This window comes from Hylobates moloch, unplaced genomic scaffold (assembly GCF_009828535.3).
Source record: "Hylobates moloch isolate HMO894 unplaced genomic scaffold, HMol_V3 SCAFFOLD_12, whole genome shotgun sequence".
NCBI lineage: Eukaryota > Metazoa > Chordata > Mammalia > Primates > Hylobatidae > Hylobates > Hylobates moloch.
In genome coordinates, this window is record NW_026652287.1 from 35,053,757 (window position 1) to 35,069,675 (window position 15,919).

The window sequence follows — 15,919 nt, forward strand, 5'->3', positions numbered from 1 at the left end:
ATGGATGGATGGATGGATGGATGGATGGATGGAAATATGGATGGATGTACAGACGGGTGGACAGATGGATGGACAGATGGATGGATGGGTGGATGTTAAGACGATGAAGGAAAGATTGGTTAGATGGATAAATGAATAGAAGAAAGAAAGAAGGCATAGAGGTAAAAGATAAAAGATAAATGGGGGGATGGAAGGATAGATGGAATTGACAGAAAGTCACTGCTGTATGGAGGATGGATGTAGAAAGGAAGAAGGGAGAGAAAACACACTAGTCACAGGGGGTCCCATCCCAGAGACTTATAACAGTACATACACAAAACACGAGCAGGCCACTGCACCCATCTCTCTCCCACACAGTCCTATTTTCAGCTCCCTGGACTGGATACCCACCTGTGCTAGCCACCACCCCCCCCAGGCCTGCCAGGGTCACTCACAGCCTTCCAGGCAGTATTCCACCAGGTACCCATCGATGCCACCTGCCCCGATCCTGCTCGGAGGCCTCCACTTGAGTGTGGTGGTGGTGTCTGTCACATCCTCCACTATCAGGTGCAGGGGTTCACTCGTGGGTGCTGGAAGCATCCAGAAAAAGAGGATATAAGGGGAACGAGGGGTCAGGGGTCAGCAGGAAGGGGCAGGGGTCAGAGGTAGAATGATTGGTCAGAAGGCCAGGGTGTAGGGTCAGAGATTGATGGCGGGCAAAAGATGGGCCAGAGGTGGATGGGGTTGATGGATCAGAGTGAGGGAGGACATTACCAATAGGCATAAAAGGCTTGGTGTTCATGCTGGGCTGGGAGACCCCTATAGCATTGACGGCGAAGACACGCATCTCATAGAGGATGCCCTCGATCATCTTGGTGGACTCATAGGTGGTCTCCGTGAAGACCTCAAAGTTCAGCTTCATCCAGCGCTGAGAGCCCTTCTTCTTCCGCTCCACGAGGTACCCTGGAGGCTCCAAGCAGAGAGGAGAAGAGGGAATGGGAGGGCATGGGGCACAAGTCAGCTGGGGCAGTGAGGGTCACATCCAGAGGATCGCATGGCCCAGGGCGGTCCGAGGCCATGAATCGTAGATGGATCTCAGGGGCCACAGAGCATTCAGAGGCCACCAGCCCTGGAGTCAGGAATCAAGAATGGGTCACAGCTCATGAACCAGGGGGCCAGGAGCCATAGAAAAACCCAGGCTACTGGTCAAAGTGAGAATTCCCAGGTCACCAGCGAGTAAAGGAAGAGGGAAGACCAAAGGGATTGAGATGGCAAAATGGAAAATCAGGGGTCAGAGGTAGGTCACTGAGGATGCTAAGAGCTCTGGGAGGTCAAGGAGAAGGCAGAGGCTGGCGCCGTGGCTGACGCCTGTAATCCCAACACTTAGGGAGCCCGAGGTGGGCAGATCACTTTAGGTCAGGAGTTCAAAACCAGCCTGGCCAACATGGTAAAACCCCATCTCTACTAAAAATACAAAAATTAGCCAGGCGTGGTGGTGGGCACCTGTAATCCCAGTTACTTGGGAGACTGAGGCAGGAGAATGGCTTGTACCCAGGAGGCAGAGGGTGCAGTGAGCCGAGATTGAGCCACTGCACTCCAGCCTGGGTGACAGAGTGAGACTCCATCTCGAAAAAAAAAAAGAAGGCAGAAGGAGGGAAGGTCAGAGGTCATGAGGGCAGAGGCACTCACCGGTGACCGGCTTCCCCCCATCGTACGTCGGTGGCTCCCAGACAAGGATGGCCCAATCCTCTCCAACCGAGGTGATGCGCACGGCCTCCGGGGGGTCTGGGACATCTGCAGGGGGCAGGAGAGTCAGGTGGCCCCTCGAGGCCTCAGGGAGTCACCCCTTGGCCCAGCCACCTCGGCTTTCTCTGCTCACCCACAACCTGCAGGAAGATGGAAGCCACGTCCTCGCCGGCGGGGTTGGTGACCTTGATGGTGTAGCGGCCCTCGTCTTCCCGCTCCGCACTCTCAATCACAAAGCTGCTGCAGTCCACCCGCTTCTCGATGCGGGTCCTGCCCTCGGTGGTCGTGAATACCTGAACACAGCCACCAGATGGCCTTGCACCCCGTCGTATCCCCAGGCAAACCCAGGCCTGCCTCTGCCATTCCCCTGCTCAGAATCCTCCCATGATTCCCTATCGACACAGAGTCCTCACTCGCTCCACTGCCCTCCTCGCCCTCCAAATGTCGTCCTTCATTAAAAACACCAGACTGGACCGGGCGCGGTGGCTCACACCTGTAATCCCAGCACTTTGGGAGGCTGAGGCAGGAGTATCACTCAAGCCCAGGAGTTCAAGACCAGTGTGAAACTCTGTCTCAAATTTAAAAATAAATAAATAATTTTTAAGTAAAATGAAGGCTCTTGGAGGGCAGGAGCTGCATCCAACTCACGGTTGCATCCTCAGTGCCTGGTGCAAAGAAAACTTTAGGGGATGTGTGCTGAGTGAGCAAATAGATGAATGTTGAGCCAAGTCTGTCCATTTTACAGAAGAGGAAATGGAAGTACAGAGGAGAAATGAAAAATCGAGCTGTCCCAGGGCCTGGGACATGCAAGGTTAAAATATTTGTTGGATGAGGCCGGGCGCGGTGGCTCACACTTGTAATCCCAGCACTTTGGGAGGCCGAGGCAGGCGGATCACGAGGTCAGGAGATTGAGACCACGGTGAAACCCCGTCTCTACTAAAAATACAAAAAATTAGCCGGGTGTGGTGGCGGGCGCCTGTAGTCCCAGCTACTTGGAGAGGCTGAGGCAGGAGAATGGCGTGAACCTGGGAGGCAGAGCTTGCAGTGAGCCGAGATTGCGCCACCGCACTCCAGCCTGGGCGACAGAGCGAGACTCCATCTCAAAAAAAAAAAAAATTTGTTGGATGGATGGATATAGGAATATGTAGATATGGCTGGGCATGTTGGCTCATGCCCATAATCCCAACACTTTGGGAGGCCAAGGTGGAGGGATCGCTTGAGTTCAGGGCAACATGGTGAAACCCTGTCCCTACAAAAATACAAAAAATTAGCGAGGCATGGTGGCGCACTCTTGTGGTCCCAGCTACTCAAGAGGCTGAGGTGGGAGGATCGCTTGAGCCTGGGAGGTGGAGGTTTCCGTGAGCCAAGACTACGCCATTGCACTCCAGCCTGGGTGACAGAGGGAGATTCCCCCTCTCGAAAAGATAGATAGATAGATAGATAGATAGATAGATAGATAGATAGATAGATACATACATACATACATACATACATACATAGAAGTGGGTAGATGTGTTTCTGGATGAATGGATAACTGGATTGGTTGATGGATAAATGGACAAATGGATTAATTACTGGATGAGTGGATGGCTGGGTGAATTAACCAATTAGTTGATGAAAAAATCAACAGCTGGATGGGCGGATGAGTTACTGGATGGCTGGAAGGTTAACTGGTCGATCACTTGATTAATTAACTGAAAGGTGAATGGATGAATGGATGGAACATCCACCATGTGCTAGGCCCATACCTGTGATGGACAAGCATAATCTCCAATCTTCAAAACAACCCTGTGAAGAAGGAATCATCACCCTCATTTTATAGAGGATGAAACTGAGGCTCAGGGAGAAACAGACTTGCCTAAAGGGAAAGGGAGTCAGGACAGAGGGGCGGCCCCAACCCACCTCATCTCCCTTCAGCCAAGTAGCGACGGGAGGGGGCTCCCCTGTGATGGACACGTCAAGCCTCAGCTTGTTTCCAGCCACAACCACAATCGTATTCTCTGAGGTCTTCCCTGAGCAATCCAAGTGGATCTTTGGTGGCTCTGGTGGCACAGAAGAGATACGGGGACCCTGGGAGTGGGAGGCTGGGCCTTCCCAGTCCCCACAAGAGAATCTCCGAAAAGTTGGGTTCCAACAGCAACAGAGACACAGGGGTCCATGTGCCCAAGCCCTCCTCCCTCAGACCCAGTAGTCCAGGCCCCCAACCCCTCCTCCCTCAGACCCTACAGTTTAGGCCCCCAGCCCCTCCTCCCTCAGACCCAGGGGTCCAGGCCCCCAGCCCCTCCTCCCTCAGACCCAGGGGTCCAGGCCCCCAGCCCCTCCTCCCTCAGACCCAGGGGTCCAGGCCCCCAGCCCCTCCTCCCTCAGACCCAGGGATCCAGGTCCCCAACCCCTCCTCCCTCAGGACCCCAGTCTCTCCTCTCGGCCGATCGCCCCCACCCTGTCTGTCGGCTCCTCGCCCCTCCACCCTCCCTCAGCGCCCCTCCACCCTTCCTCAGCACCCCCCCGCCCCTCCTCCCTTAGACCCGCTCCTCCTTCCTCTCCCCACCCATCCTCCCGCGCCCCGCCCATCATTCCTCGCCCCGCCTATCCTCCCTCGGCCATTCCCCTCCTCCCTCAGCCCCGCCCCTCCTCCCTCAGCCCCGCCCCTCCTCCCTCGGACCCGCTCCCAGCGCAGCCAGTGGCGCTCACCTTGCTTGGGAACGTACTCCACCTTGATTTCTGGAAGACAAAGAAGACTGGACGGTTAGGTCTAAACCAGCAGGCCCCTCACCCCACCTTCGCAGCCCAGAGGAAGAGGTGATGGGGTCTGGCAGTCTCCCTGGGAACCGGGGTGCTGGGGACAGGTTCAGGCCCAGGAGCCACCCCTCCTCCCAGGCGGCAGGGGGCGGCGAGTTCAGCTCTCTCCCTCCATCTTCTGACTCCAGCCATGAGCGGGACAGACGCTTGCTGTCGTCCTCATTCGCACTCAGGGAACCTTAATCCTGGACGGGGACATCCCGGGCCCTGGGTCTGGGAGGGTGGATCCTACAGCCCCCAGGGAAGGAGGAAGGGGCATCCTCACCCAGGAAGTTGAGCTTGGCCGAGAGCGACAGGGCGTAGCCGTCAGGCACGAACGTGTAGTCTCCCTCATCCTCGGGACGGACGTCATCGATCACCAGCTTGTGGAACCTAAGGGGTGGGGGAGCAGGGTAGGGCTCGGACCAGATTGCAGTGGGGACCACTATGGGGCTGCACCGCCTCATCAGCTTCCGTCAGTGAAATTCACATGCCTGCGTTCTTATCCAGGGCTTTGGAATGCTGTGGTCTATTTTCAGATCGGTAGCTATGTGACCTTGGGCAAGTTACTTAACCCCTCTGTGCCTCTGTTTCTTCATCTATAAAATAGGGGTAATGATAACCATCTACATCAAGCTTGTTGTAAAGCATCGAGAAAGGTGCAGTGGCTCACATCTGTAATCCCAGCACTTTGGGAGGCTGAGGATCGAGAATTCTTTGAGCCCAGGAGTTCGAGACCAGCCAGGGCAACACGGTGAGACCCTGTCTCTACAGAATATAAATAAATAGATACTATTCTTTGGCCGGGCATGGTGGCCCACGCCTATAATCTCAGCACTTGGGGAGGCTGAGGTGGGACAATTGCTCCAGCCCAGGTCAAGGCTGCAGTGAGCCATGATTGCACCACTGCACTCCAGGCTGTGTGACAGGTTGAGACTCTGTCTCAAAAAAAGAAAAGAAAAAAAACGCACCTAGAAAAGTACCTGGCACATAGTAAGTGCCCTATAAGTGTCAGGACGTGCTATCATCATTATGTGTTTTTGTTGTTTTTGTTTGTTTGTTTGTTTGAGATGGAGTCTCACTCTGTCACCTAGGCTGGAGTGCAATGGCATGATCTTGGGCTCACTGCAACCTCTGCCTCCTGGGTTCAAATGATTTTCCCACCCCAGCCTCCCGAGTAGCTGGGACTATGGGAGTGTAACACAACACCCAGCTAATTTTTGTATTTTTCATAGAGATGGGGTTTCACCATGTTGGCCAGGCTGGTCTCGAACTCCTGACCTCAAGTGATCCGCCCACCTCAGCCTCCCAAAGTGCTAGGATTATAAGTGTGAGCCACTGCGCCCAGCCATTATCTTCCATTATTGAGACCACCAGCCGGCATGGTTCCCCATGCAGAACACAGGGAAAGCCTACATCTCACTAAGAGCTATTGCCAGGAAGCCCTGGACGGCACAATGTTCTCCGGGCGTCATGGTGGCTCTCTGCAATCTGCAGATAACCAGGTGTTTGTCTTAGGTGTCCCAGTGCCACCTGTTGAATTCCAGCTTCTTGTTTTCTGAGCTAGAGCCCGTGTTGACTGTTAGCTGATATGGCCAGAGGCTTCTCCCTGCCTGTGTCCATGGTCTCCGAGTGCGACCTTGCAGCATCCCCATTAAGTGGTAGAATTTGCTTCCCAGCCCTTGACTCAGAGCCGGCCTGTGACTTTCCTTGCCCAACAGACTATGGCGGAAGTGGCATTGGGCCAGTTTCCAGCCTCGGCCACAGAGGTCTCGTTTACTTCCATGCTCTCTCAGGACCTCTGCCTCTGCCACATGAACGTGCTAGCCTGAGCTCACTGGAGGAGGAGGAGGTGCCATAGGGAGCAGCGTGCTGGGTGCCCAACTGTCCCAGCTGAGGTCCTGACAGTGCCCACGCAAAGTCAGCAGGGCCCAGGTTCTGCCACCACAGAGGTAAGAACGAGGCCATCCTGGATCAGCCAGCCCCCAACCAACCTGCAGACTCAAGATGAAATGAATCCTAATTTATTTATTTAGAGAGAGTGTCTCACTATGTTGCCCAGGCTGGTCTTGAACTCCTGGGCCCAATAAATCCTCCTGCCTTGGCCTCCCAAAGTGCCAAGATTACAGGTATAAGTCACTGCACCGAGCCCAATCCTCATCCTTTTAAATCTCTAAGTTTGGGGACGGGACAGGTGCGGTGGCTCACACCTGTAATCCCAGCACTTTGGGAGTCCGCGGTGGGTGGATCAGCTGAGGTCAGGAGTTAGAGACCAGCCTGGCCAACATGGTGAAACCTTGTCTTGACTAAAAATGAAAAAATTAGCATGGTGGCACGCATCTGTAACCCCAGCTAGTCAGGAGGCCGAGGCAGGAGAACCGCTTGAACCTCAGAGTTGGAGGTTGCAGTGCAAGACTCTGTCTCAAAAAAAAAAAAAAAGAAAAGAAAAAGAAAGAAAGAAGAAAAGAAAAGAAAAAGTCCAGGCACGGTAGCTCATGCCTGTAATCCCAGCACTTTGGGAGGCTGAGTCAGGTGGATCACTTGAGGTCAGGAGTTCAAGACCAGCCTGACTAACATGGTGAAACCCCGTCTCTACTAAATACAAAAAAATTAGCCAGGCGTGGTGGTGCATCCCAGCTACTTGGGAGGCTGAGGCAGGAGAATCGCTTGAATCCAGGAGGTGGAGGTTTCAGTGAGCTGAGATCGTGCCATTGCACTCTAGCCTGGGCAACAAGAGCAAAACTCCGTCTCAAAAAAAAAAAAAAAAAAAAGGGGGACAGTTTGTTATGCAGCTAAAGCTGACTGCTATGCACACCCTACCCCCAGCCACTTCTGCAGCCCACTCCTCACCTGCCTACATGGGAAATGGTGATCCTCTTGCTGGGCCGCACCTCGATCCCATTCTTATACCACTTGCCCGTCACTTTCTCATCAGACACCTCGCACTTGAACACAGCTTGTTCTGAGGCCTTCACCGTCAGATCCGCGATGTCCTGCAGGACCTCCAGCTGTTTCTCTGGTCAGGGAGAGAAAGACAAGGAGCTGTCACTACTCCAGTCTGTGCACAGACACTTGTGAGCACCCACTGCGTGCCAGGCGCTGGTCTAGGCACTGGGGATACCAGCCACGGACAACCCAGAAACAACCCGTTGGCCTCGGGAAGCTCCCATGCTAGTGGGAGACAGTGAAGAAAGAAACAGAAGAGGGAGCAAGGAGGCCTGAGGGAGGCAGGGAAGAATCTACCAGAGGATGAAAAAAGGCCTCCCCGTCAGAGGGACTGGGGCGTGCAAAGGCCCTGAGGTGGCCGGGCACAGTGGTTCATGCCTGTAATCCCAGCACTTTGGGGTTTTTATTTTATTTATTTATTTTTTTGAGATGGAGTTTCACTCTTGTCGTCCAGGCTAGACTGCAATAGTGTGATTTTGGCTCACTGCAACCTCCACACCCCGGGTTCAAGTGATACTCCTGCCTCAGCCTCCCAAGTAGCTGGGATTACTAGCATGCACCACCACGCCTGGCTAATTTTGTATTTTTAGTAGAGATGGGGTTTCACCATGTTGACCAGGCTGGTCTTGAACTCCCAACCTCAAGTGATCCACCCGCTTCGGCCTCCCAAATTTCTGGGATTACAAGAGTGAGCCACTAAGCCTGGCCTGAGCCACCACGCCCAGCCTGATTTTTTTATAGAGACAGGGTCTTGCCGTGTTGCCTAGGCCGGCCTTGAACTTCTGGACTTAATTTACCCTCCCACCTCGGCCTCACAAAGAGTTGGGATGACAGGGGTGAGCCACCATGCCCAGTCTAAAACGTTCTCTTTTTTTATGGCTAGATAAGGAAACACCACCATTTGTTTGGCCCATAAATGACTTGAGTTCATTGTTTTTACTTTTTATTTTTACAGAATTTTTTTTTTTTTTTTTTTTTGAGATGGAGTCTCGCTCTGTCGCCCAGGCTGGAGTGCAGTGGCGCAATCTCAGCTCACTGCAAGCTCTGCCTCCCGGGTTCACGCCATTCTCCTGCCTCAGCCTCTCCGAGTAGCTGGGACTACAGGCGCCCACCATCACACCCGGCTAATTTTTTTGTATTTTTAGTAGAGACGGGGTTTCACCGTGGTCTCGATCTCCTGACCTCGTGATCCGCCCGCCTCGGCCTCCCAAAGTGCTGGGATTACAAGCGTGAGCCACCGCACCCAGCTTTTACAGAATTATAGACTCCCAAGAGCTTGCAAAAATAGCACATAGAGTCCCGTGTGCTCTTCATCCAGCCTCCCCCACTGGTGACATTGTACATAACGGAGTCCAGTATCCAAACCAGGACACTGACACGGACCCAGTACTGTTACTTGGACCACAGACCTGTTTCTTTTCACCATCTCACTTATGTTTTACAAGGCTTACTCTGGCGGGTACTGGGGGGTAGAGGTCAAGGGGCAGGTATAGACACAGAGTGACCAGAGAGGAGACAACTGCACCAGTCCAGGCATGAGGGGAGGAAGGCCTGGGCCAGGCAGGGGCAGCGACATGGGGGCTTGTGGTTGGATTCAGATTTTTTTTTTTTTAAGACAGAGTCTTGCTCTGTCACCCAGACTGGAGTACAGTGGCACAATCTCGGCTCACTGCAACCTCCGCCTCCCAGATTCAAGCAATTCTCCTGCCTCGGCCTCCTGAGTAGCTGGGATTATAGGTGTGTGCCACAATGCCTGGCTAATTTTTGTATTTTTATTTTTATTTTAGTGTTTTTTGAGACAGAGTCTCACTCTGTCACCCAGGCTGGAGTGCAGTGGCGCGAGCTCAGCTCACCGCAACCTCCACCCCCTGGGTTCAAGTGATTCTCCTGCCTCAGCCTCCCGAGTAGCAGAGATTACAGGTGCATGCCACCACACCAGCTAATTTTTGTATTCTTAGTACAGATGGGGTTTCGCCATGTTGGCCAGGCTGTTCTCGAACTCCCGACCTCAAGTGATCTGCCCACCTTGGTCTCCCAAAGTGCTGGGATTACAGGTGTGAGCCACCGTGCCCAGTTTTGTTTTTTTTTTCTTTTTGTTTAAGACGGAGTCTTGCTCTGTTGCCCAGGCTGGAGTGCAGCAGCGCAATCTCGGCTCATTGCAACCTCCGCCTCCTGGGTTCAAGCAATTCTCCTGCCTCAGCCTCCTGAGTAGCTGGGACTACAGGTGCACGCTGCCACGCCCAGCTAATTTTTTTGTATTTTTAGTAGAGATGGGGTTTCATCATGTTGGCCAGGCTGGTCTCGAACTCCTAAGCTCAAGTGATCCACCCGCCTCGGCCTCCCAAAGTGCTGGGATTACAGGCGTGAGCCACCATGCTTGGCTGGATTCAAAATTTACTTTGAAGCTGGAGCCACCAGGACTTCCTGGTGGGCTGAACATAGGGTGTGTGGGAAAAAGAAGAGTCAGGAACAACTTCCAGACTGCGGGCCTGAGCAACCTCAAGCTGTGTGGAGAAGCATGCGCAGTGCAGCCCGTGCCCCACCTGGAGGCCCCATACCTTCCACAATCAACTCGGCCTCACACTGGCCGCCATTGGTTATGACCTGATAGCGACCCCCGTCCTCCTGGACCACGTCTGAGAAGATGAGGATGTGGCGCTTCCCGTCCTTCTTGAAGCGGTACCGGGCCTTGAAGGAATCCTCCCGAGTCAGTTCCACACCATCTTTCATCCTAGGTGGGTGAGACACAGAACGGGACGTGAGCAGACAGCACAGCTCTCGGTCTGGGTCTTGGAGAGTCAGTTGGGGGCCCATGCAGAGGGGTCAGAAGGCAGGTCCCCGGAGGGAGGAGACATAAAGGGTGGCAGAAGCATCTTGAGTGGTGGACGGGTCACAGGTCAGGTGAAGGGGAGAGAGAGGGCCAGGCACGGTGGCTCATGCCTGTAATCCTAGCCCTTTGGGAGGCTGAGGTGGGTAGATCACCTGAGGTCAGGAGTTCAAGACCAGCCTGGCCAACATGGTGAAACCCTATCTCTAATAAAAAACAAAAAATAGGCGGGTATGGTGGCGGGCGCCTGTAATCCCAGCTATTCAGGAGGCTAAGGCAGGAGAATTGCTTGAATCCGGGAGGCAGAAGTTGCTGTGAGCCAAGATCACGCAATTGTACTCCAGCCTGGGTGACAGAGTGAGACTCTGTCTCAAAAGAAAAAAAAAGAAAAAAGGCAGCGGGGAGAGAGAGGAGGAAGTCACAGGCCACACACAGTTAATTGCCTCAAGGTACCAAGCTACTGGCTGGAAGTCAGGGGACACAAAAACATGTCATGGGGAGAGGTCCGCACAGAGGAAGCCCTAAGGTCTCAGAGAAACACCAAACATTGTGGCCTCTGTCATTGGTTTTCCCTGTCCAGGGCACTCTCCCCTTCTCTCTTCACTTATATCTCCATGTCATTTAGATCTCAGTTCAATCGTCATCTCCTCCAGGAAGACTTCCCTGACCTCCTGAGTCTCTTCCTCCTAGGAAGCTGTTACAGCATCCATTACTGCTCCTTTCAAACCAGTCTCAAAATGGAACTTTTATATGTATGTATGTGATCATTTGACTAATGCCTATCTCGGTCTCCTACACAAACACACATACACACACACCACCACCACCACCACTATCACCAAATTAGCAGATTATAAATGCCATGAAGGCAGGTACCATGTTGACATTTTTTTCTCCCCATTATATCTCTGATATGTAGAATAGTACACCACACAACAGGTGTTCGATAAAGATTTGTTGAGTTGGTGAATAGGTACATAGATGGATGAATGGATAGGTAGATGGTGGGCAAGTACGCAGGTGAGTGAGTGAGTGGATGGATAGATCTCTGGATTGATAGGTCGGTGGATGGCTAGATGGCAACCTAAATGGAAGAGTGGATATATGAATGAGTAGATGGATGAATGGGTCAATGGGATGGACGGATGGATGGATGGATGGATGGATGGATGGATGGATGGATGGATGGAGGATGGATGGATGGATGGATGGATGGATGGATGGATGGATGGATGGAGTGGGTGGATGAGTGGATACCTGGATAGATGGACCAAGGGACAGATAATTGGTCAGATGAATCAATATTTAATGGAACAGCGGAGATCAGGAAAAGGACCCTGAAGAGGATAGGATGGGTAGAGGTCAGAAATTCTAGAAACAATTTTAGGTGAAGGTAAGAATTTATAGAGAAAAGCTGAGATCTCCTGGGGATGACTACTGAGTAAAGGTCAGAAATCTCCAAGAGAAGTCACAGGAGGTCCCAAAAGATCAGGGCAGAGGCAAAGAAGCTGTGTGCACCCGTATGGAGATCGGGGATCAAGGGTCACTTACCACATCACCTGGGCACCCTCTTCTGACACCTCCACTGCCATTTCCACCCGGTCACCCACAAACACCTGCTGGTCCTCAAGAGGTGTGACAATCAGGACTGCAGGTTCTGTGGGGCAGAGGGACAGGAGGTCAGTCGTTTCAGGACCCCCTCCAGAGTTCCAGTCCCTCTCCAGGCTCAGGCCTGAATTCCAGCCTCACCTTTGACGAAGAGCTCAGTGAAACACTTCTCATCCTTGACAGCTACTTCGTAGGCAGCGTCATCCGCCAGCGTGCACTTGTTGATGGTGAGAATTCGCTTCTTACCAACGTTCTCAAACACGTACCTGATGCAAAAGTCTCACCTCAAACCAGGGCATGGAGCACCCACCTAGCCCTGGGGTAGCTCTGTTCGCCTGTTCTCAAGGCAAGTCTCTCTCTCTCAGAGCCAAATTGTGTGGAAAGGGATTGAGGGCTCAGTTTCAATTATTTATTTATTTTTATTTATTTCTGAGACAGGGTCTCACTCTGTCACCCAGGCTAGAGTGCAGTGGTGTGATCACAGCTCACTGCAACCTAGACTTCCTGGGTCCAAGCGATCCTCCCACCTCAGCCCCTGAGTAGCAAGGGTCACAGGTGCACACCACCGTACCCAGCTAATTTTTTTTTCTCTTTTCTTGGTATCTTCTAATTTTTTCATTTTTTTGTGTGTACAGATGGGATCTCGCTATGTTGTCCAGGCTAGCAATTCCTATTATTTAAATAACCATGGCAAGGCCAGTCACACTTGTAATCCTAGCATTTTTTGGAGTCTGAGGCGGGCAGATTGCTTGAAGAGTTCAAGACCAGCCTGGGCAACATGGTAAAACCCCATCTCTACCAAAAATACACCCAAAAAATTAGATGCGTTGGGGCACTCCTTTCATCCCAGCTACTTGGGAGGCTGAGGCAGGAGAATCTCTTGAACCTGGGAGGCAGAGGTTGCAGTGAGCTGAGATCATGCCATTGCACTCCAGCCTGGGCAACAAGAGCAAAACTCGGTCTCAAAACAAAATTAATTAATTAATTTAAAAAAGGTTGTCTTGTGATGTGTTTGTTGTTGTTGAAACAGGGTCTCACTCTGTTGCCCAGGCTGGAGTGTAGTGGCGAGATCTCAGCTCACCGCAACCTCTGCCTCCTGGGTTCAAGTGATCCTCCTGCCTCAGCCTCCCAAGTAGCTGGGACCACAAGCACCTGCCACCACGCCCAGCTAATCTTTGTATTTTTAGTAGAGACAGGGTTTCACCATGTCATCCAGGCTGATCTCGAACTCCTGGGCTCAAGCAATCCGCCCGCCTCAGACTCCCAAATTGCTAGGATTATACGTGTGAGTCACTGCATTCAGCTAGTATAAATATTTGTTTGAGTGACTGCAGAGTGTCTTAGCATGAAACTAAATTTTGGTTGTTTTCCATTCTTTGCTATGATAGCAAATGCCTCAGCGAACATCCTTGCGGCTAAATATGCACAGTCGTGATAACTCCTCACAATACATACCTAGGATCGCACAACCTGAAGGCTTTTTAATACAGTGTCCTTAGGGAGACTCGCCAAATTACATTCCCACTAGCAACGTTTGTGCTATTCTTCTCCAGCACCGGGTTTTAGAATTTCACAAGGTTTTGCCCATTTGGAGAGCAGAAACACTGTTGTTTACATTTTTCTTTTCTTTCTTTCTTTCTTTTTTTTTTTTTTTGAAACAGGGTCTCGCTTTGTTGCCTAGGCTGGAGTGCAGTGGTGCCATCATAGCTCACTGCAGCCTCAGCCTCCCAAGCTTGGGCAGTCCTCCTCCCTTAGCCCCTCGAGCAGCTGGGACTACAGACGTGTGCCACTGTACCTGGCTAATTTTGTATATTTTTTGTAGATATGTGGTTTCGTTATGTTGGCCAGGCTGGTCTTGAACTCCACTCCTGGACTCAAGCAATCCTCCCACCTCGGCTTCCCAGAGTGCTGGGATTACAGGTGTGAGCCACTGCACCTGGCCTTGTCTATTTGTACTTTTCTTTTTCTTTTTTTCTTTTTCTTTTTTTTTTTTTTTTTTGAGACAGAATTTCACTCTTGTTGCCCAAGCTGGAGTGCAATGGCATGATCTCAGCTCACTGCAACCTCTGCCTCCCGGGTTCAAGCAAGTCTCCTGCCTCAGCCTCCCAAGTAGCTGGGATTACGGGCACTACAGACATGTGCCACCAAACCTGGCTAATTTTTTGTATTTTTAGTAGAAACGGTGTTTCACCATGTTAGTCAGGCTGGTCTCGAACTCCTGACCTCAGGTGATCCGCCCGCCTCGGCCTCCCAAAGTGCTAGGATTACAGGCATAAGCCACTGCGCCCGGCCTGTACTTTTCATATAGGGGTGAGTGTGCCCTTTCTGGTTAAGAGTGATGGGCCTTGTCTCCGGGCGTTCTCTCTGGACTGGGATCTCCCCGGTGCAGGGACCGCCCACCCCACACATACTTGCTGCTTGGTTTGATCTCCTGGCCGTTCTTGAACCACTTGAGGGGCAGGTCTGGGTCGCTGATCTCTACCATCAACTTGATCTTGTTGCCTCTGTCCACTTGGTAGGCTGGATCCAGCTTCTTTGTGAATGCTGGAGAGTGAGGCATGCAAAGGGGATGGAGGTGTGTGGTCCTCACTCCCCTGGTCATCCCCAGAGGCACCACATCTCCCTCCCCAGGCCCTGGGCTCTCCAAGGTCAAAGTGAGGAAGTCAGGAGGCCTCCTATGAACTTAGAGATCCTTGAGAACTTCTCTGGTGGTGATGCAGGGCAGAGGACCCCAAAGTGAGGCTTGGCCTGCAAGGGTTCTCGGCTTCACCCAGGAAAGAAGTCAAGGGCAAGCCAGTGTTAGGTAGAAGAAAACAGCTTTATTTTTATTTATTTATTTTATTATTTTATTTATTTATTTATTTTTTTGAGACAGAGTCTCACTCTGTTCCCCAGGCTGGAGTGCCACAGTGTAATCTCAGCTCGCCGCAACCTCTGCCTCCCTGGCTTAAGCGATTCTCTTGCCTCAGCCTCTCGTGCACGCCACCACGCCCGGCTGACTTTTGTATTTTTGTAGAGATGGGGTTTCACCATGTTAGCCAGGCTGGTCTCGAACTCCTGACCTCAAGTGATCTGCCCACCTCAGCCTCCCAAAGTGCTGAGATTACAGGCGTGAGCCACTGCACCCAGCTTTATTGAGGTGGCAGTGTTACAGCCCTCTGACTGCTCCCGTGAAACAGGGCTACCCCAGAGACAGAGCGCAACGGCTCAGGGCAGATCTGCAGTCAGATGGATACCCACTTTTAATTATCTGTAGATTAAGGAGCGGGTTATACGGAAATTGCTAGGAAAAGGGTGGTAACTTTTGGGTGGTCTGGTCATTGCCATGGAAAGGGGCAGTAACTCCTGGCTGTTGCCATGGCCATGGTAAACTGACATGGCACACTGGTGGGCGTGTCTTATGGAAAGCTGCCTCCACCCTGTCCCTGTTGTAGCTAGTCCTCAATTTGGTCCAGTGTCCGAAGCCCACCGCTAGAGTTGGGTCTTGCCTCCTACCTCATTGGGACCTCGAAAAGATAGGTCCAGGGTCCAATCATCAGACACCCACAAGGCTAGGGGTCCCTTGTGTGCAGGGCCCAGCTCCCCCCAGATCAGGGCTGACCTGCACTCTTCTTGACCTCGACCTTCGCCTTTTTCAGCCGCTTCAGCATGCCCCGGAGGTCGGTGATGCCATACTGGAAGGCGATTTTCTCGTACTCGCTCTTCTTTGCCCCTTTCAGGAGCTCCCAGATCTCCGGGGGGATGCCTAGGTCATCGTCATCTTTCTTTTTCTTCTTCTTCTCCTCCTCCACCACCTCCCTGGGGGGTGAGGGAACGGACAGGGGCCATCAGTGAGTGAGGAGGGGAGGATGTCCCTCTACCGTCTTCACTCATTGGCTCTGTGACTCACCCAAGCCACCTTCCCTTTAGGGGTCTTATTGCTTCCCGCCTGGTCCATTGCCCCAGCCTCCTCCTGGGGTCTCCTGGCCTCTTCCCGGCATGGTCCCCACTGGGTATTTCTTTCTTTCTTTTTTTTTTTTTTTTTTTTTTTTTTTT

At 52.2% G+C, this 15,919-nt stretch overlaps 1 protein-coding gene across 1 annotated transcript in view; it reads right to left on the minus strand.

Annotated features, from left to right (window-relative positions):
• The window catches only part of MYBPC2 (myosin binding protein C2), a 36,779-nt gene that overhangs the window by 10,962 nt on the left and 9,898 nt on the right, over window positions 1-15,919 (minus strand). Inside the window, exons 8-20 of the mRNA XM_032169109.2 lie at window positions 15,486-15,682; window positions 14,296-14,428; window positions 12,026-12,150; window positions 11,828-11,933; window positions 10,008-10,180; window positions 7,354-7,519; window positions 4,790-4,896; window positions 4,417-4,446; window positions 3,628-3,767; window positions 1,859-2,018; window positions 1,669-1,773; window positions 754-942; window positions 435-569 (exon numbers count right to left, since the gene is read on the minus strand). Coding sequence (XP_032025000.1) covers window positions 435-569; window positions 754-942; window positions 1,669-1,773; window positions 1,859-2,018; window positions 3,628-3,767; window positions 4,417-4,446; window positions 4,790-4,896; window positions 7,354-7,519; window positions 10,008-10,180; window positions 11,828-11,933; window positions 12,026-12,150; window positions 14,296-14,428; window positions 15,486-15,682 — 1,766 coding nt within the window. The remainder of the gene's footprint in view (window positions 1-434; window positions 570-753; window positions 943-1,668; window positions 1,774-1,858; window positions 2,019-3,627; window positions 3,768-4,416; window positions 4,447-4,789; window positions 4,897-7,353; window positions 7,520-10,007; window positions 10,181-11,827; window positions 11,934-12,025; window positions 12,151-14,295; window positions 14,429-15,485; window positions 15,683-15,919) is intronic.